We start from the raw sequence: 20,380 nt of genomic DNA, 5'->3' as shown, positions 1-20,380 counted from the left end.
AAAAAAAAAAAAAATCGTACTATGAAGTGGCAACAGGATTGGTCACGGAGTGTTGTTGGACCTTTGCAGCTGGCAACACCTTTTCCCTGCACTGCAGGTCCTTCCTTCTAATTGCGGCAGCTATGCGAAGGCGCCAAATTTCCTTACTTGTACTTAGGACTAGAACTAGCAGCTAGTTAGAGACACCCAGGGCTCATCCCCTGGCGGCCTTTGCCCCATCAGGGGACGGTGGGACACGTGCTTAGGCGGTGAACCACGGCCGTAAAATATAATCAATCAATCAATCAATCAATCAATCCGCGCCGTCTCAGTAAATACGCAGCCCCACCGCCCTTTGGCGGGATTGGCCGTGGTTACACTTGCCAGCCTCATTTGGGTTGGAAATCTAACTTATCATCGGATGGCCTGCTTGCTAGAAGGCAAATACGGACAGGGACGCGGTAGCGATACAGATCCTACAGAATGATAGGACCCTTAGATCGCAATGTCATCGAAAGTCAGATCTCATGCTGAGTGTGAAAACTGGTCCTGAGGATCCTTTTATATCTTCAATACAGGCACTATCTTGGTATATGAGGATTGGATGGTAACGGGGACTATATCACTGCAGTGGGTGCGACCGAAGGGGGCAGGAGCCTAAAGGCCATATTGTGTAACAAGGGTATCCCTTCCACGCCAGCCCGGTGGGTCCTACGGGCCCTCGAGCAGAACATGTGCTGATTGGCTATTCGACTTGAGGCGGATCTCCTAACCGCTCCGCCCACGGTAACTTTTGGGATCGCGCTTCTAGCGCCGGGGCGGGTCGTATTTTACCGGGTAGTGTTGACGTTTTCACCAATCGGTTTAGTGCAAATTCTACTCCGAGTAACGCGATGAATGCGGGGAGATCGTACGATACCACGTTCGGAAATAAGACAGAGAATAATATCTAGTACATACATGTATCAAGAATCAACCCAATGGGATGCAATCCACCAGAGGGGCTAACCAGACTCGGAAGCCGAGGCCTCAAGAAAGACCCTCGGTCACAGTGATCAGGGTAGCGACCAATATGCAAAGAAAGGCAGGGACATTTACGAACAGCGTTCGGGCGCGGTGACTGAGCAGCCACTCCTTGAGCGCGTCCTCATTTTGGACACCGGGCGATTTGACATCTCCAATGCGGGCAAGGATAGCGAACATGGTCGGGCGCCAGCAAAAGTGAGCGATACTGAACAGTGCGCCGGCAAAGTATAGGTTGCGAGCCTCTCAGCTCTGGCGGCTAAGCCCATTAATCACGCAGATAACGGTGGCCGGGGGGTAGATCACGCCGATACGCCAGAGCCCAGGACGCATTAACGCGGGCAGGTATCGTGGGAGGATCGTGCCACTAGGGTGGGCTGGGTCGTTGTGTAGGGACGGGTGCAAGAAAGCCCCAAGCGAGATGTCCTGCGACCAGCTGAACATCAAAGATGCTGACGATAGGGCCAGTGGTGAGATGCGGAGGGGGGCGAGTCCCAGCTGGGCCGCGTCATTGCTTGGGCCGATTAACGAGGGCATAATAGACTCTGGCGCATAGCAGGTCAAGAGTGTCTGACGAGGTGGGCAGCGGTAATGCCTTAAAACTAAACAGATATGACGCAAACACTGGACTATTGGACTTTATAATAGCATATACTTACGAGTACTACAATCATCTACACCGAGGCTATCGGGGCCACAAATCCTTCAATGATTACGGGCAGGCAGCCCGCAGTTCGGCCGGGGGGAGAAGCGCGCGATTGTCACATCTATCATTCTTGCGGAGAGGGTTCTTTGTAATAAGGTCGCGATAGTTAGATGCCGAGACCCACTGCTTAGCGTGCACCCTTGCCTATAAGCATTTTCATCTGCATGGCCTGATCATATTCGGCGGTGATTCCGTATTGAGAGCCAATTCGGCTTCCCCGAGCATCTGCAGCAGTCTAGTTCAGTAAAATACTGGAGAAGCATTTGGAGGCTATACGGGTATGCTCGGCGTACCTAACCCTGGTGGCATCGAGGAGACGGGACTTGCTTTCTGTTCGGGAACGGTCTCGATATGGGTAGGGGTTCGCCTGGCCGACACGGAGAGCCATTCAATCCAAACAGGAGAGCAACAAGAATCTGGTACTGAAAATGACTAGAACAAGCCCTGACTATGATGCTATCGTGATTGGCGCGGGCTTCAGTGGTATCAGAATGCTCTGGGAGATTCAGCGACTGGGCCTGACAGCCAGGTGTTTCGACGCCGGGTCAGATATAGGGGGCACCTGGTGGTGGAATCGCTATCCTGGATGTCGGACTGATGGAGAGGCTTGGGTATATGCCCTAAAGTTTCTGCCAGAGCTGCTGGAAGAATGGGACTTTACAGAGCGCTATCCCAGCCAGGAGGAAATCCAGTGGTACCTGAGTCGTGTCGTTGACGGGTACGACCTACGCAGGGACATTCAATTCAACGCCGTGGTCGAATCAGCCCATTGCAGCGATTGTGACAATCTCTGGACAATCAGGACGAAGGATGGGAGTATGGCCACCTCGCGATACTTTCTTCCCGCTACAGGCATCACGTCTATTCCCAAGGAGCCACCGTTCGCTGGGCTGCGGGCTTTTAAAGGGGAGATATACTCAACGTCGACCTGGCCAGAGCATGAGGTCAATTTTGAAAACAAACGAATCGGCGTGGTCGGCACAGGTTCGTCGGGAATCCAGGTCACCACGAAGCTTGGCCCCGTTGCTGGGCAGCTGACAGTTTTCCAACGGACGCCAAATTATGCTATCCCAGCGCAGAATTTTCCTCTTGACGAGCAAAAACGAGAGGAAGTCAAGAAGAATTTAGCGCGACCTGGGATATTCCCCAAGGTAAATTTGGCGGGCCACGCTGTGAAGCATTCGGGGAGTACTGTCTCAAGTTTTCGCGATCCAGAAGAGATCCGACAAGTCTTCGAAGATGGTTGGGCGCGGGGTTGTTATAATTTCCAGCTCGGCACATTTGACTATTCGTTCATGGACCCAGACGCCAATGCTGCCACTGCGAACTTCATTCGTGACAAAATCCGTTCCATCGTGTGCGAGCCTGAAACCGCCGAAGCTCTATGCCCGACCTATCCCTTTGGGGCGAGACGTCCTTCCTGTGCAGATGGATACTACGAGACGTTCAATCGCCCGAATGTCAAGCTAGTGGATATCAGCAAAGACGAGATCGAAATTTACGAGAATGGAATCCGTACTGCTTCCGGAGCGGAGTATGAGCTTGACATGATCATCCTGGCACTGGGATTCGATACGGGCACAGGCGCAATGAATATGATAGATATCCAAGGGAGCGAAAACAGGTCTCTGCGAGAGTCCTGGACGCAGAGGCTAGAAACATATGCTGGCGTCCTGGTCCATGGTTATCTGAACATGTTCATTGTTTGTGGCCCTCATTTGCCCGCAGGGAATCAGCCTGTGAGCCTCGAAGCATTCGCCAGCTGTATTGGCAAGACAATAGAGCACATAAAACGCAGCAGTATTGTCAGCATCGATGTGAAGAACGAAGCTATGGATGCGTGGGCAAGCCACGTCGAGCAAGTATGGGCTTCTTCCCTCCTAGCCAAACCATGCACACGAGCAGCGCTCTTGGTACGTAGGTACCAACACCCCCGGAAAGCCGTCGAGAATCATGTTCTATTTCGGTGGAATTGTGAACCTGGAGCCGTGGCTCACCAGGGAACTGGAAACTGAGTGGTCCAGCATGAGCTTTACGTGTCTTGACGGGGCTCAAGCGGCTAGCAATGGCGTAGCCAAACAACTTAACACAGTGGGCGGGGTCCACGTCACACCGGCAATGCTAGAGTCTATTCAGAAGCCTGTAGAAGCCGACAGTGTCGGCATGACTCTGGCGGAGAAATTCAGACTCGTGAATGCTGCTACCGCTGTTTACCTGGATGCGGCGGTGAAAGAAATGAGGCAGCGTGGGTTGAGTCCAAAACAAGACTATCGGGTCCACTGGTGGAAAGTGATGCAGGACTTTGTCGACAGCGAGGCCGGGCAGAGGGCGCTCCAGGAGACAGTTCTAGTAAAGGGAGAACTCACCAGTTTGATTTCAAAATTAGGCATTGAGGGAGAGGTTATTGCGAGAATGGGTCCAGAGATTGTGGACACCTTCACCGGCAAGACCCACGCTCTTGTACATCTCATGAGAGACAATCTGCTCTTCCGCGCTTACCTCTCTGATGAGGGTCGGCGTGCCAATCGCTACATGGCTGAATACGCCCGCATCCTCACCTCGCAGCGAAGAGGAATCAGAATCCTGGAGATTGGGGGCTGGAACAGGAGCCAATACTGCCGAAATCCTTCACTTATGCATCCAGAATGGCGGGCCATTCTGTAATGAACATGTACACCGACCTCTCGCCCAGTTTCTTTAATGCCGCAAAGACGACGCTGAAGACCTGGAAGCCGCTTTTGTCCTTCAAGATCTTAAACATCGAGGATGACTTCGCGAGCCAAGGGTTCGACGAGCACGCATTACGACTTGGTCATTGCCGCCAAAGTCGTCCATGCCACGGCGCGCCTAACGGAAACCCTGGGCAATGTACGCAAACTCCTAAATCCCGGCGGTGTCCTAGGTCTCGTAGAGCTTACCAGGCTAACTCCTTTCTATAACCTGGCATTCGGTCCGCTCCCTGGATGGTGGGCGGGCATCTACCTACAGTCTCCTCAGCAGTGGGTTGAGTTGCTCAGGCAAACAGGATTCTCAGGTATTGACCTGGCTGTGTATGACCTTCCGGGGCCACAAAGACACAGCTGCCTCTTGCTGTCCACTGCTCTTGCTAATTATAGTACCAATGGGCATTAATGCGCTTTACTTGAGCACTTGGGGATGTTGAATGATGTCCAATTTCCCTCTGTACGTACCAGAATTATTATTCTCAGCCCCAGCTGTATGTAGTTGGATCTGTAAGGATGGCAATTCGCCCTCAGTTGACGTTGGCATATTCCGAGTAGGACCGCGCCCCCGAGGTTTCGTACTGTATTCCATTTTAAATCCGGCAATACGAAGAGCCCTAACAGTAACATTTACCGATAGCGTAAGGGGTGTGCATATCTCCGAGGAATTCGTGCACGTAACGAAGAGGCACCGTTCGTTCCCACACTCGGTGGTCCTGCTTGCTCGGGATAACGACGGCAGCCGAACAGGAGTAGCCTTACCTGCAGCGTACGCAGGCCGCTATATATAAAGAATGCTCGTGTTTTAATAGGAATAGTAGATCTATTCGCGGTCTATGTGCGCCATCCATCTTTCAGATTCCGTCAGGATGGCCGAACTCCTCCAGAAGAAACGCCTCTTGTGCATGAAGGTGGCTCACTATCGCCAGCCAGATGTCAATGAAGAAGACTTCTATCGGTGGGTTACTGAACAGCATGCTGCCCGCGCGGCCAAGCTACATGCGAAGAATGGGATCGAAGAATTTCCTATCGTGAGTCCCCAATCGAGCAGGCCATGATGGGCGAATCTTAAAGTGACCGTCTCTCCAAGGTCTTTACTCCCAAGTCGTTTCGCGACTTCACCTCCGAACTCAATACCATGCGCGGGAGCCCGTGGCGAATCAGAGACTTTGACGCTCAAGTAGAGTTTTTCTTCCGTGACATGGAAACGTTCTACAAGGGGGCTGCCGACGCTGATTTCCAGGCACTACAGGCTGAGGAAGGTCCTTTTATCGGAGGCGAAGGTGCAGAAATCAGTATCGGCTGGGTTGAGACGTACGTCAGGGATGAAAAAGTGGTCAACCTCGATGATTCTGGCAAGCCTACTTTCCCGTCCTTCAAGAATATGAGCAGGGCGCCATAACCAAGGTCGCCACCGTGGTACATATGAGCCTCACAGACGAAAGGACTGAATTAATTTACGAAGCGTTCAGAGAGGAATAGGTCGCTTAAAGAGCTCTGTTCAGAAATGTATTACATATACATATACACATATATATTTATACTAGAATGATGTTCATGTACCTTCCTGAGACACGAGACGCCATTCACAGCGAGTATCCCGCAGTCAATGCATAAACGCGCTGGAGGGCTAATTTCGAAACGGTCTCCACAAGTTGTAGTATGGCATCTTCATTGGCTTTGATTGCCCGCAGCGTCACTGTCGCTACGGTAGAAAGCACCTCACCGGCGGCAACCCCGTTCATGGGGCGCTTCTCAGCGGCCGGGGGACGGGAAGCGCCTTCCCTTAACGCTGATCCGGTGACATCAGTAGAGACAGGTTTCATGATCTCGCTGATCAGCGAATGCATCTGCATCACATTGGCCTCCATCATGCACGTCAAGGCGAATGACTGGGTTGAGGATGTCTGGGGTAGCTCGAAGGAACCTACAGCCAGGCGCCGCAACTGGATTGGGAAGCGCATGCTGCCCTCATCCCCAGGCAGCGCAGTTGCGATACCTCTGACCCCCATCTTGAGCCGCACCTCTAGCCACGCCTTGATATGCTGCAAGACCTTGTCATATGACGCGAGAAGGCACATGTAGCTGGAAAAAACGAGCAACTGTGACGGCTGATCTAGCGCGAGTTGTGCGCGTGTCCGGGTGTCATTGCATGCTCTGTGAGATTCGAGTTGGTCACAGATGGTAGTTAAGAGCCCTGTGTACTGACTGGATAACTGGAAGGTGGAATCCACTGGGAGTTCCATGGAATATAAAGGGTTACCTGGATAAGTCCCTTTCCCCTGTAGACCTGCACAAACCCCGGGCAATGAATGCATATGCTAGTGGAGGTGCACATTGGTATCTGGGAGGTTGCGGATCCAGGAACATACGGAGCTTGAGGGCTCCTCCTGGTCCTGTTGTTTGTTCAGCAGATCTGCGTAAGAATCGTGCGCATCCCTGTATGGTGACTGCAGAAGATCGGAAGGAGACAATTCATTGCCATAGCCAGAGTCCCTCCCATCCGAGCCTCTTGAATTTTCTCCTGCTGGATCCGAGTCCACCATAGTCTCGTCTTCGGCTTGCTGTGGTGGACATGAGGGGACATGTTTCGAGCGAGGGATCCGCAATGTCGGTGCCCGATTGAGGAAAAGGAATAGTGCATTGTCGTTGGTAATGAGAAGTCGCACAAGTCGTCAGAGGCGTCTAAATGGTGAAAGTCTCTCCAGCGGATTTGGACCGCTTGTTCCGCGGCCCTCAGATGCAATGATGCTTGAGAGCAGGACAATTCATTCTCGTGGAGAGTGGGTGCTCGGGATTCGACGTCTGGAGGACAATATGAAGCCGTCAATGCAGGGTGAATATCGACCGATAACGAAGAGGGACCCAGTCCCAGATGCAAGTCAGTCGACATATCCAGCAATCCTGTCTGCAGATACTGGAACTGGTCTGAACCCCCGTCTGCTGCGCCATCCGGTCCGTCCTGGTTCGCTGAGACGCCCGGTAAGCTTTACATTATTCCGCTCATCTGCGCCGTGACTATTAATGGACACATACCATACTGATGTCGTGTACTATTATCATTGGCATGACGTTGGAGCTGCTGCTGCTGCTGAGTACTTTGTGATTACCCCTCCTACCCCGCCTTTCGCGCTGCTCTGCTGCAGATATGGTCTAGACAGTGCACGGAGCATCTCCGTACCTACTTTATACCCAAGAATACTCTTTGTTTTCTTGTCTAGAAGGGTTGCTTAGTGGGATCCATTGCTTTGATCACGTTTATTGCCAATGCTTCATGGTCAAGTGCGGCCTACAACGGCTAATTGTACTCAGCATGACTATCAACCCACCAGAGCTGCTCGAGAAGCTAAAAACCGGCCGCAAGTGCGTAACCAGCCGGAAATGCTATGATAATTGGATCCGCTATTCCACAGACCCGCCGCGCAGCAACACGAGCTGGCCCCTGTTCTGACGCGCAGGGGTGCCATTGGAGCTGGCCTCTGCTCCTACCCCGACCACAGCAGACGGGCCTGCAAGGAGGCAGAAAACTTGACTGACTACGCGTTGATATCACCCACTCAGTCGTCGCTAGCGAGACGGCGTTACCAAGAAGAGGAGAACAGAAAGAGGCAGCAAAGGCATGCTGGCCGCGAAATGTTCAAGGTGAATATTGGCATCTATGTAGGCGGCTGGATATGGAGAGTGCCTTAACCATGACGCTCGATTTGACGTATGACAGCTTGCCTGCGGCTGTCAAGGATGCAATAGAGAATGTTGTGCGCGAGGCAGCCATCAACGTCCGGGTGGGAGTGTTGGGAGGCCACATTTAGAGTGTGGTGGAGATTCGCATCTTATGTACCCCGACGATCGTCACTCCTCGATTCACTGTACCAAGAGCAATCCCAAGATAAAGCTGAATGATATAACAAAGATAAGAGAAGAGGACATCTCTGCAAACGAATCACTGGAACACCGGGAGTGGCTGGCATGTGCGAGGAGGCGAGGTCTCGCACCAAGCCCTGCACGATGATGCGAACAGAAGATGATTGACGCTGTCGTCCTCCAGATCAGCGTTGACAAGTATCAAGAAGAATCTTAGCATGGCCTTGTTCTGCCGGCGCCATCTGGACAGGATCGAGCAACGAAAATATCCCTTTATGATCGACCTCAGCAGCCATTTGCTGGGAAGCTCTTGACTAATAGGAGACAGCTGAACTCCTAGTTGAATATGGGCTGTTGATATTCCGCACTAAATGGGAAGCAAGGGACTTGCACGGCGTAGGTCGAACACGTAGATCGGATTGACCTAACCTGAAACAGGGTTACTGATCGTATATAAGACCATTCTTCTCCCAAACGTCTAAGAGTTCGTCAGTCGAGGAGACGACTATTGGACGTATTCGGAGTGCGTTTTTCCCTTTTAGGGCACATCCACGGTTGCGGAAATGGGTATATGGTTCGTATATAGTGTTTTTTTATCTTAAAATTTCATATATACCACGTAGGGAGGAGCGATACCGAAAATATGGATATCCTCCGTTCCGGTGACAGCATGAATTATCTATCTGGATGATAAGGACATGCAATTACTTGGCCCCGTCGAATGATAGGGCTACTCTACGGCGCTGTGTTCGACAGCGGATCCGCTCTCCAAACTCTGTTGCCGAGCCGGACATATTGGGGTTTCTACTGCCACAGTGAATTTGTATGGTGCCGATGATCAAGCACAAGATCTACTGCCACCCTCAGACATGCTTTTGAATGCTCTTCCGTCTCTGTATGCTCACTACGGCTGGTACGGCGTCTGGTTCGATATCGGACTGGAAGCAGCCATGCGGGTCCCATAGTCACATTATTAGACGGTCTGTTGTTGCGCGGGGCTAACTGAATCATGGTGTTCCACACTAGCTAGATGCCCTGGCTGGTCTAGATAGGAACCTGGGACGACGGTGGGACGGGTGGGCGCAGCGAACGTGTGCAAGTGTAAGGCTCAATTCCAAAGGTTACCGTAGGGGCATTTGGGTGCCGTTGTGCGGTCCAAGAATGGTTACTGTGTTAGGAATCAACAACAGAATCTAAGACGGCTTCAATTGGCAGTATCCTCACAATCGGCTCAGGGCAACCAATTTCTTATCTTCTATCATTGCCTTGACAGTAATGATGCCAAGCGCTTCAGCCCACTTCGATGTTTCCTCAATGAGTCATGGTGGGTCGAATACGACCTGCCAAGGGCCAGCCCAGGTATACTATTTAAGCTCCTATTCGAGTCCCAAAAAGTCCTAAAGAGTATGGGAATCACGGCCAAAGTCCGATCTTACCGATTCTCGACATTTCCCGCTATGCCACACTCCACGTCACAGGGCCGGGCAATCACCCCAGCAGAAGCACGCCTTATTGAACGCGCCGAAACAGCCTTCATAACCGCTCAAATTGATGCAGGCCGGCAAGTTTACCCAGAAGATGGCTTTCTTGCCGAATCTATCGGTGGCGGCGTTGCTGCAGTAACAAAACCATTATTTGGCCGGAAACTGAACCATGTTGCTGGAATTGGGATGGAGCGTCCCGTCACAGATAAGGATATTGATGACATTGAACGGCTTTTTAAGGCAATCGGTGTTCAGCCAGAAATCAATCTCTGTCCCTTTGCCCATAAAAGCGCAATGGAGGTGTTAAAGAAGAGGGGGTATATGATTTGTGCGGAAATGAATGTTTATGCTCTGTCTCTACAGGACTACGAGGCTGAGGATGGATCACATCGTGAAGAGGGGGAGTACAAACAGCCGAAAGGCAACGATATCCACATCACACCAGTCTCAGAAGAAGATCACGCCCTCTTCATCCAGTCCTCTACCACGGGCTTCGCGTCCGCAGGGTCTCTCAACTCTGACCTCTTCCACACACTCGCAACAATTGCGACCCTCCGCCCCGACACTCGTCTTTACGTTGCTAAGATCGATGGAAAATTTGCCGGGACAGCCGGATTAGCGCTCATCACCACATCGCTCGGCAAAGTCGCGGAGCTGTATATCGACAGCACGCTCCCAGAGTTTAGGGGGAGGGGCGTCCAAGTGGCATTATTGAGGGCGAGACTTGCTGAGGCGAAGAGAGAGGGGTGTGATATTGCTGCTGTTACAACGTGGCCTGGTGGTGTGAGTGCGAGGAATATGGAAAGGGTAGGGTTTAAACTGGCGTATAAGAAGGATGTTTTCACTCCTGGTTCCCCTGGTTGTTGTTAAGCCATTACTATATTCGCTGGTATATTATAGATTATAGATCGTAACTTGCATGTATCCTGACATACCGCATGAAGTCTGTAATTGTATTTCTCTCAAAGTTGGCCAACAGTAGTTCATTTGTTCTGTTGTGGTAAAGCACACGGAAAAGCTGTTTAATTAGGCTATTTTATACCTCATGGTTATCCTTGTCTTAATTTGGTTAACGCATCCCTGGTTGTAGATTCGGAGTTTTTAATGTTTGAGCCAGTCAAGATGCAACTGTAGGTCTTGCGGCACTGCAGGCATGAAAGCTTGATAACATCGATTGTTCCTCTTCCACCTTATTGGGTTTAATATGTATTGCATTGATTAATGCAGAGAAGAAGTCTTGTGCTTCAAGTATACTTTATTCTAGCAGGTAAACCTGTGTCAGGCTCAGTATACGATGGGTTTATTCCTCTCCAGCTGTCGCTATGGTCGCCAATGGTAGAAAAGGAGCCTGAGGAGAAGACGGCCCTGAGTCGCTCGGCGGTGGCGGTTGTGGCCAAGAGGCCAAGGGTGAGAGCGAGAGTACGGAGAGAGGACATGTTCACTTTATTGTATGAGCTGAAGGAGCTTGCGAAATGGGTTGACTGATTGACTGATGGTGCTGCTTCGAGGGTCATGTTGGTGGTCTTTAAACTTTTTGCAATCCTATTTCAGCACACTGTTGTAAATTAAAGACCCTACGCGTTACGGCCCCCAGGTGGAGAACGCTGTACGCAAACCGATGAAAGATTGAGGGATTACGCGGCCCAAAACGGCGTCGCAGATCCGCCATGTAACCTTTCAATCAGGAGGGGTGAAGAAACCCGAAGACACTCCTTTCCTGCAGATGCACAAATCGGTTTTCCAAAGTACTTATCTATATCGGTTGCACTAAAGTATCTCAACGTCGTTTCTGTATTGAGCGAAGACATAGCATTCAACTTGAGCCTTCTCTCTACGACACTACGTGAGACTATATACTGGGCATCCCAGCTCCTTGACCAGAAGGCATGCCAAATGCCACGGACGTCGAGAAGCCGGGGCTAAAACTGCGGCGTCCAAGCCCCCATCTCCTTCAGGGCGCGCCTGATAGGCAGGACCAGGGATCTACGGCGACATTTTCAGATCATCACTGACCAGCGGACGACAATCGAAGACGCCAGTGTCAACTTCAGGGCTGCCTAGATCCTACGCGAGATCGGCATGCGGCCTCACAGCCTTGAAAACGAGCTTAATCTCACCGTCTCGCTATTATTGCCAGATATGCCTGGCGAAATCAATTGGTCCCGTGCCTAGTCCCATAGTACACTGGCACTTTTGCAGGTCCCTCGCTGTAGTTTCCGCATCTGCGTTCTTGGCCCCTGTCCTTTTCCAACATTAAGGGTCATGTTCATAAATCAGGCCAACCCCGGGATTGTCTCCAAGAACCAAGCGTATCAGATACCAGCCTCGGCACGGCTTTGGATGCTGCCAGTTATGATATTATTTACAAAGCATCGGCCATTGAAGCAATGAAGCACATATCCAAGATATCCTTCTGCTAGGTAAATTAAATGCGTTGCCGTCTGAGGCAGCCCAGGGCGTAGCCCGCAAGACCGAGTCAGCGCGATGCAAGGCCCCTTGGGAGTCAATCAAGAACATGACACATGAGCTTGGCTTTTCTGGCTGCGCAGGTATGGGATCTAGGAACCCGTGGCGAGGCGCCACTGTGATCGGCCATGCGCCCATGCAATCTAGCAGCCCCAGACCGCTAGCAGGACTGCCGATCCCGCGTCTAGTAGGGTTCAATCCACCGACGCCACATCCGCTGACTTGGTAAATCGGAGACGGCAAGACAGGGCCGGTAGGGAATTATGGTCGGGACTCTGATGAGCGACATGTTGCTCTTAGTGATCGTGGGTCAGCTCGTGATGATCGTGTCATGCTCACGCGAGTGGAGATGGCTTGGCCCCTGTCGGCCTTAGGGTTTCTGCCGTAGTATGCAGCATTATGCAGCATATGAATTGTAATTGAAGGTGGAGCTGGGTGGAATAGATGTGAATTCACCTGGTGCAGTTATCACCGGAACACTTACTTCTTCGGTCTACAATAGATCCTCGGGATGCACTATAGTCTCAGAGCTGAGTAGCAGGCTGCTGTTGGGAACCATCCTAATGGCAGAAATACCGTTTTTCCATAGCACAATCGCAGACCCTTTCCGCACCATTCTTCTACAGTCCATAAGTCATACGCTGTCTGGCTAGTTGGACAGATGATTTCATTTTGAGCCCGAGGTCCAAGGCTGACGCGAGCAGACTGGCCTCATCGCAATCACTAGCCGGGATACTCTACGACTCAATAAAAGCGGGATTGAGTCCACGTGAATACTCCTTTACTTGAGCGAGCGCTGCAAGGTCACGAAAATAGTAGGAATATAGGGGAGGCTGAATTGGTGCCAAGGGGGAATGAACGAAAAGATGGAATACCTGTCACGAAAGTCCCGTGCGCTATCTATCTAATACCTTTAGGCATAACCTGTTAAGCTCCTAAGATTGTAGAATTTAATCCCGGGTATGCGACGTATAGATGTCTTCTGGCTCCGCACACACATCTCCCCTCATATACTATTGCCATGCCGACATCGCGCCCAGTCGCGCCGTGTCCGCCATCTTACCCTCAACTCTTTGTATATAGAGAGAGATGTTAGCCGTATATCGCCGATAGCCATGTACGAAACTTTCCTCTATTTGACATAGGCAGTTACACAACTGACCACCGCACTTTATACAAAAATGAGACCTTTCTGATATTCAGAAGTTACGTCTCTACTAACCGCCATATTAGGCTGAGTTGCTTTCGTCTCATATATTGAAGTAATGGACTTGTTTGTCGCGCTTTGTCGCGCTTTGGACCCGCACTAGCATCGACCTGATCGACAAAGGCAATATCGTTGGAGTTTCTCTGGATTAATGGGGACAATCACGCCTACATCCCAAAGCCCGTATCCCAGATGCCGTATAAGCGACCAGCAAGGAGCAACATTGAAAGTGCCTACCGTATTGCTTCTGCATCTTCTTGATCCTCGCGATGTACTTTCCACCAAGAACGAGATTTAATCATGACTCGTTTGCGAATGTGGCAACCGCGAGTTTGGGGCCGAAATATGCGCTTAGTGGGTGTAGGGGCGATATATTGTACAACATGCAGGCGACATATTATACGAGCCAAAGTACAGCTATGGTGTTGAGGAAATTACCATGATTGGTGCATGTACCGAACGCTTCCATTTTGGGGTTTTGTAAACTATGAGACTTTACACAGAAGCACACCAGTCTACTCAGTGGCCGATCGGTTTTTAAGGCTTCCCCAAGGTCTATGGAAGGCACGGTTTTCTGTCAGTGGGCTCCTGTACTTCACCAATTACAGCAAATTCAAGTGGCACAATTTCCGTCCTACGCGGGCCACCCAAGGCAGGGCCAGGACGACGGTCCACAGAGGCAAGTCGGGAAAGTCCTGGTTATGTCCAACGTACCACTAAGGCGAAGATATAGGTGCTGTTATGCGATCTAATTGATGTTGGACGACGTAGTTTGGTCTCAGAGTGCTACCTTCCCGCCTTCCGCGTCCGGGGCAAGAGTACGCGAACCAACGATGGACAATTGTAGCATGTCGAAGGGTTCCTCTACATTCTTTCGATATCAACTCGTATTCAAAAGGTAACCTTTTACTTTTTAGCACTGGTGGGATGTACATCTAGTCCAAGCCCCGACTGCTACTCCTCTCAAGTCGCCTCGTACGCAACACGAAGGCGCATTGATTGAACTACACCATACAACTCTAGTAAGATTTCAATTGGCACATACTTGTTATTTAGCAGCAATAGCTCAAAAGAGACTTCAATCCCATAAGACTACTTCATTGTTCCGAAACCGCCAAATCATCCATCTTACAGGTCCTAGGACTGAGTACCTATTGTAAACCGGATCAGTATACTGTAACATAGGTTCGACCCCTTCCATCGAACCCATATGTATCAGGACAAGAGAACATCAAGCTTACATTGCGAGTAAAAGTCGTTGAAAAACGTGCATGTCCATCCAGAGGGGCACGCAGTCGGTCCTGTGTACCCGCTGCCGCCGCATTGGCCGTAGGGCGAGGCTGTAGCAGTGGCTGTTGCTGTAGTTGTGGTGGTGGTTGTCGTCGTCGTCACCGTGGTAGTTCCAGTCGAAGTTGTCGTTGAGGTAGTAGATCTAGTCGTGGTCGTCAGCGTCGTAGATGTACTCGACGTTGTTGTAATTGTCGACGTAGAAGACGAACTTGGAGGTGAACTTCCATTCGGCTCCCCATAGAATATACCCCTGCCATTTGTCCCTACAAACACACGTCCATAGTTCCCCATGTCCCCATTCACCACATTTGCCGACGCAGCGCCGAAGCCATGCTCCGTATCGGAGATCATAGCCCAAGTAGTTCCTTCATCCTCCGTCTTAAAGAGCGCAGTTACGCCGTCCACAGTGAAGAAGCCGTATATTACTGCATAGGAGGATGCTGACGAGGGCTTTCCGAGCCCAAAGCTCCATCCAGCTGTACAGGAGCTTCCAGTCTTGGTAAAGGTGCGGCCGTAGTCGGTTGAGTGATACAGTCCGGTATCGGTGGAGGCCCAGACATCGCCCGCAAGTGATGGATGAACGCGGATGGCGTTGACGGTGGAGCTGGACCCCAGCGTGGCGGTCTTGGTGAAGGAGGTTCCCGTGTCTGTGGAGACGTAGAAACTGCCCGAGCTGCCCCCGTAGAAGACGGTATTGTTGGCCTTGTCCGACGCGATGACCGCACCCGAGGGAAGACTTGTCACAGCAGCAAAGGTGGACTGATACTGTGAGCGGAGAGCGCCCTGGGTGCTCGACATCAGGAGGACGGTGTCGCCGTCTGCGGAGATGGCCACGGGACCAGGTCCTGTGACCGAAGAAGCGGCGTAGTTGGCGGACCACGTGCGGCCAAAGTCGTTGGAGAGGGCGACAGTAGGATCGTCGGCGTCAGTTGAGCCGGAGCGAACGATGGTCGCAGGCTTGTTGCCTGCGTAATCGAGGCCGTTGGTCGAGCCATAGGTTGGCGTGTGGTATGCCTGGGATGGCGGGGTGTCGAGGTCGGAGTGATAGAAACCGCCGACGTCGTAGACAGCTGAGAGGAGTGGAGGGCCACCCGGGGGCACGATCAAGGCTTGGACGGCTGTCTCTTCGATTCCAGACGCCAGGCTCTGTAGAGTAACGCGGTGGACGGAGTCCCAGCTTGTGAGGTCGTGGCCGCCGTAGATCGTAGCGCCGGTACCATAGAGCCAGTGGTTCGAGTCAAACGGGTCGATCGATAGTGCTTCGACCATCCAACCTACGCGGACGGGGAACTCGTCTGTGGAGGTGGTGTCTTCGAGCCATGGCGCGTTTGACACATCGTAGTCGTAGTAGTAGTTAATGTTGGGGTAGCCATTCCATGCCCATATTGGGGACCAGGTCGCGCCGGAGTCAACACTACGCCAGATGAGCTCGTCGGGCCACCAGCAGTTTAGGGCTGCAACCATTAACGTTCCAGGGACATTGAGATCGACAGAGAGACCACCATAGCCATAGTATGTATCTGCCATGGAGGTAGGGCTGATGTCGGTCCACGTTCCGGACGAGATGTCGTACTTGTGAACAGTCCCGTTCGTTCCGTCGTAGGGACCAGCACCATTCGAGTAGGAGATGTATAGCGTCTTCTCCGCTGGAGAAAGGACGCCTTTGTGAGGAAGGAATCCGTACTGTGGCTCGCCAGAGACCCAGTTCCCTGTCATGAGTGTCAGTTGCTCAGCTCGTATACGGCGGATACAATCTTACATGTAGCACCGGCATCTTCAGACACAAAGACAGATTTGCCAGTATCTGCAACCCCTAGCTTGACCGTCAGCATCAGCTAGGTTAATATGGAGCATAGAATCAACTGACCAACAAAGACCCTCGGAGTTGGCGATCCTGAGCTACCAGAAGTAGAGTCAAACGTCACCCATGCGATACCCACAATATCAGAAGTATAGGTCGAGCTCGAGTCCTGGAAGTATGTCCCCGTCCAGGTAAAGGAAGTGACATTGCTCCAGGTCGCGCCATAATCAGTACTCTTCCAAAGACCGTGACCGCTCCTAGCGCCGAAGAAGAGAATGCTATTCTGATGAGGGTCCACTGCAAGCCTCTAGTCGATACAGTCATTTAGCGGCTCTTCATTAGAATATCATGTCAGGGCGGTATGATTTTCCGCTCACCTCACCCATCCCACGGCCAGGCATATTCCCACCAACTTTGAACGGCAGCGCCGTTTCCGTCCACGTCTCGCCTTTGTCCGTGGAGCGCAGTATAGCCCCATTGTTCGGGTCCCACTCGTTGGTATACATGCCAACGGCAAGATACAGCCTGTTTGTGTCGACAGGATCTGTGGCGAGCGTGTCCACGCCCCATCGATTCCTGTACGGTTGTCAAAACCAACTATAGAACATCCATAGTGGAAAAAACAAGCAATGATACCAGTTACTATTCCCCACAAAATCAGTCAGGGGCGTCCATGTATCGTCTGAGTTAAGACGGTATGCCCCGCCAATATCAGTGCGCGCATATGCTAGTCCCTCTTCGGACGGGTTGAAGACGATGCCCGGGACGAAACCGCCACCACCTGGATCAAACTGGTCAGACCAATTGTAATTCATGACCATCAAGTCATTTAAACGGACGAACCTCCAGTGACGACATTCTTCCAGGTGTATGACTGTGACGCAGCGCTGTACGCTGCGTCAATGCATAAGGCAAGTCCAATGCCTAACACGGCGTGATTGGACTTCTTCATGGTGACGAAATGGGATGGAAGATAGCCTGGAATGAAGAAGACAGATCCAGTCAGGTGGAGCTATATAAATGCCTTGCCCATCATGAGCTTGTCTCCGTGAAGAACACGGTTAAAAGGCCGATGAGCCGTCCAACATGGCATGCATATCGGATGTGTTCCTGCAGAAACTGTCCACATGCAGCTGCAGGTACTATATCGGCGTTGCTTCATTGGAGAATATTCTCCGCTTGAAGTCTTTTATATTAAAGAAGCTGAATAGTCGGCTAAGAATGCCTGCCGGATGCTGAACTAATTAGAAACGGAGCTGGAGCGGACACGGAGGAAATATGGCAGGGGATCATTTACGGCGTATTATCACATGTAACCACCTACTAAATAAAGCGACAATATACCTAGAGCTATATAGAACTGTACCAGCTGACTTCTCGATATATTATCTTTCATGGGAAATCCCAGTGCAATATATTCAACATATGCTCCGTCACCAAAAAGTACTCCCTTCCCCGCTGAAGACCCTACTAATGTCGCAAATCCTTCGCGCCCCAAGTCTGCTCCAACCCTAGTTCCTGCTTCATATATTCAATTCCCTGCTTAAATTTCTAGTTGCGCGGCATATCGCTTTCTACTGGCAAGCTACGCATATTTCACCCTACCCCCGTCGAGTCAAGTTGAAACGCCAACGACTTCCTGACCCCCCGAGAGCAGCCATTCAGGTGAAGAACTAAGAAGCCACTGGCTCTAAATCCCGAGGAAGCTTATGCTCGCAATACGACCGAGAACAGAATTAAAGTATGATCTCCCACGTAAGCATGATAGTCCATGTGCGTTTACATTGAAGATCGAGTACCTTATGCCCAGTGAAGGATTCTGGAGGGTTGGCACATGGCACACCGGTCTTCTTGAAAATCAACTTAAGCATCTTCTGTTTGGACGCCTTTACGTAGCTTCTATCGCTCGTTTCGGGAGACGCTTGTCGCACAGGTCTCCTGGACTGGCTTGCAGAGTCGTTGTGTAAGTCTGTAATAAACAGGATATGGCATCTGCAACGGGTCCTTGGGAACAAAGACAAGGTGGGTGATATTATTTAAGAAGTCTACACATCGGCAAAGAATCGCGCTCGCCTCCCCTTTATGCTGCTGGCCTGCTTGGCCCTGCGGAGAAACAACCTTCAGCTCTAAAGAAAATCATAAACTACAAATAGTAGGCCTTGGCTTAGGGTATACGGACTACTATTCTGCGGGACCTATGCTCATGAGAAGTTCGCAATCATAGCCTCATTATAATGGCAGCATAAGGGATATTGATTCATTTTTGATCAAGACCAGATTAGTTCCTTCAGCATCTCCCGACTTTGACCAACTTGACCTTTAGCGCGTTCTTCGGTTTAGCAGTTATCACAATTTCTCTCATTTTCATCTGCCATCTTCCACTGGTACGTTGCAACAAATACAGCCAGCAGTGTTCGCAGCTCTGCTCGCGCGAAGCTCTGGTCAATACAGCTGCGCGGCCCCTGAAGGAATGTAGAAAAACATAGTTCGTCGAAACACCGCCTGTTTGGTTGGGCTTTCCAATATCCGCATCTATCCACCGTTCGGGCCTGAACTCGTGCGCGTCCGGGCCCCAGAGATCAGGGTGTTTGTTGATTACACATGTCGCTATGGTGAGGACCGTGCCTGCGGTAATCGGCTGACGGATGAAGTTGGTGCTGTGCATGCTCTGACGCATTGTCGTCGCGATGGGTGGGAGAATACTGAGTATCTCGTTACAAATGCCGTTGAGCAGGGGAAGAGACTCGAGAATAGCAGCGATGTCAATGCCAGAGGAATCGGTAGAAATGCCATCAGGCAATGCAGCCTGTACTTCAGCTCGCAGACGTACTTGTAGATGGGGGGTAGAGAGTGAGATAGTAAATGATCCAAGTGAAAGCTGATGAGGTTGTTTCATGCCTGTAGACCGCATCAGCGACTTGGTAGTCATCATAGAAATGATGGTGTCTCACTCACCCAGCAGCGATCTGCGTCAAAAGTTGGTCCGCAAGCTTATGGTCGGAAAACGCATTTGACTCTATCAAAGAGGCTAACGTGTCGACATTCCCGGTACCCTGCTCATGAACCTGCATTTTTCTTTCTCGGAAAAACTCGCGGGAGAGGACTCGTACTCCACTGAAGCCCTAAAGACTCGAGCAGAAGCAAAAAGTATGACACAAGGCACGAGTAATTTTGTCAGCTGCTCGCCCGAGATCAGAAGCGATGCCGCTACAATCTGAGTCCCTCGAGAAGGGTTGCATATCTCCTTGTAGTGTAAAGCTAGTTCGTCATTTGAATGCTTTAATGTATCAAAATCCGGCCTAGTCCTGAGATACCAATAATATCCAGTGTAGTCTATTGTGCCCACTCATCGATATCTACCACACCAGATTGCCAGTCTCTACTGTCTGGCGATGCGGTTCGAGGTCCGCAGACCTCATCATTAATGAACTTCGTCATTCCCACCTACTTGTCCCAGAAAAGGGGATAAAGGTGCTTGATATTCTGGAAAGTAAAGCTCGGCATACAGTGCTTCCGTTGAAATTTGTGGTACCTTCCTTCATGCAACCACCAAGCCGTCGCCGAGTCCAGCTCGCAGAAGCTCCTGCTACGTTCGGGCTTTGGGAAGTCGTGGGGAGCTGTAGCTAAAACGTGGGCTGGTGCCTTTTCTAAGTGATCCAATGATGATTTGAGCGTTCTATGAAGCTTTCCATGATTAGTGATCTTGAGGAGCCTCGGCTCGGACATATGAGAAAGGTGTACTCGGGTACTGGTTTGAACGTGGTCGATAGTCCAGGGCAATATTGAACCATGTGACAAATACATAACGGAGCGACAGGTAATCAAGGTCGAATGTTGTTG

The 20,380-nt window shown here is 51.0% G+C and overlaps 7 protein-coding genes across 7 annotated transcripts; 3 read left to right on the top strand and 4 right to left on the bottom strand.

Moving 5' to 3' along the window:
- Positions 1-1,194: 1,194 nt before the first annotated feature.
- Positions 1,195-1,498, bottom strand: BDW70DRAFT_144182 (uncharacterized protein). The gene has a single exon (XM_073738212.1). It carries the CDS (start codon positions 1,444-1,446, stop codon positions 1,249-1,251), a length of 198 nt encoding a protein of 65 aa, XP_073591752.1. The 5' UTR covers positions 1,447-1,498; the 3' UTR covers positions 1,195-1,248.
- A 325-nt stretch (positions 1,499-1,823) lies between these two features.
- On the top strand, positions 1,824-4,840 carry psoF (bifunctional monooxygenase/methyltransferase psoF; the record flags this gene model as incomplete). The annotated part of the gene is made up of 3 exons (XM_073743335.1): positions 1,824-3,561; positions 3,593-4,368; positions 4,474-4,840. The coding sequence occupies exons 1-3, from the start codon at positions 2,137-2,139 to the stop codon at positions 4,838-4,840; spliced, it is 2,568 nt and encodes an 855-aa protein (XP_073591751.1). The 5' UTR covers positions 1,824-2,136.
- A 460-nt stretch (positions 4,841-5,300) lies between these two features.
- Positions 5,301-5,833, top strand: BDW70DRAFT_153777 (EthD domain-containing protein; the record flags this gene model as incomplete). Its single annotated transcript, XM_073739716.1, has 2 exons — positions 5,301-5,462; positions 5,522-5,833. The coding sequence occupies 2 exons, from the start codon at positions 5,301-5,303 to the stop codon at positions 5,831-5,833; spliced, it is 474 nt and encodes a 157-aa protein (XP_073591750.1).
- Positions 5,834-6,017: 184 nt separating this feature from the next.
- On the bottom strand, positions 6,018-7,604 carry fumR (Zn(II)2Cys6 domain-containing transcription factor fumR; the record flags this gene model as incomplete). Its single annotated transcript, XM_073743334.1, has 6 exons — positions 6,018-6,664; positions 6,695-6,713; positions 6,768-6,942; positions 7,017-7,401; positions 7,468-7,519; positions 7,551-7,604. 6 exons carry the CDS (start codon positions 7,602-7,604, stop codon positions 6,018-6,020), a joined length of 1,332 nt encoding a protein of 443 aa, XP_073591749.1.
- Positions 7,605-9,734: 2,130 nt separating this feature from the next.
- Positions 9,735-10,646, top strand: BDW70DRAFT_171842 (GNAT family N-acetyltransferase; the record flags this gene model as incomplete). Its single annotated transcript, XM_073743333.1, has 1 exon — positions 9,735-10,646. Exon 1 carries the CDS (start codon positions 9,750-9,752, stop codon positions 10,644-10,646), a length of 897 nt encoding a protein of 298 aa, XP_073591748.1. The 5' UTR covers positions 9,735-9,749.
- Positions 10,647-14,664: 4,018 nt separating this feature from the next.
- BDW70DRAFT_171841 (putative endoglucanase) lies at positions 14,665-17,492 on the bottom strand (the record flags this gene model as incomplete). The annotated part of the gene is made up of 6 exons (XM_073743332.1): positions 14,665-16,448; positions 16,499-16,552; positions 16,607-16,847; positions 16,918-17,116; positions 17,177-17,321; positions 17,384-17,492. 6 exons carry the CDS (start codon positions 17,490-17,492, stop codon positions 14,665-14,667), a joined length of 2,532 nt encoding a protein of 843 aa, XP_073591747.1.
- Positions 17,493-19,353: 1,861 nt separating this feature from the next.
- Positions 19,354-19,611, bottom strand: BDW70DRAFT_164022 (uncharacterized protein; the record flags this gene model as incomplete). The annotated part of the gene is made up of 2 exons (XM_073741407.1): positions 19,354-19,438; positions 19,496-19,611. The coding sequence occupies 2 exons, from the start codon at positions 19,609-19,611 to the stop codon at positions 19,354-19,356; spliced, it is 201 nt and encodes a 66-aa protein (XP_073591746.1).
- Between the last annotated feature and the right edge of the window lie 769 nt (positions 19,612-20,380).

Source organism: Aspergillus foveolatus (assembly GCF_047715535.1).
Source record: "Aspergillus foveolatus strain CBS 279.81 unplaced genomic scaffold BDW70scaffold_88, whole genome shotgun sequence".
NCBI lineage: Eukaryota > Fungi > Ascomycota > Eurotiomycetes > Eurotiales > Aspergillaceae > Aspergillus > Aspergillus foveolatus.
This window is presented reverse-complemented; position numbering and strand designations above follow the sequence as displayed.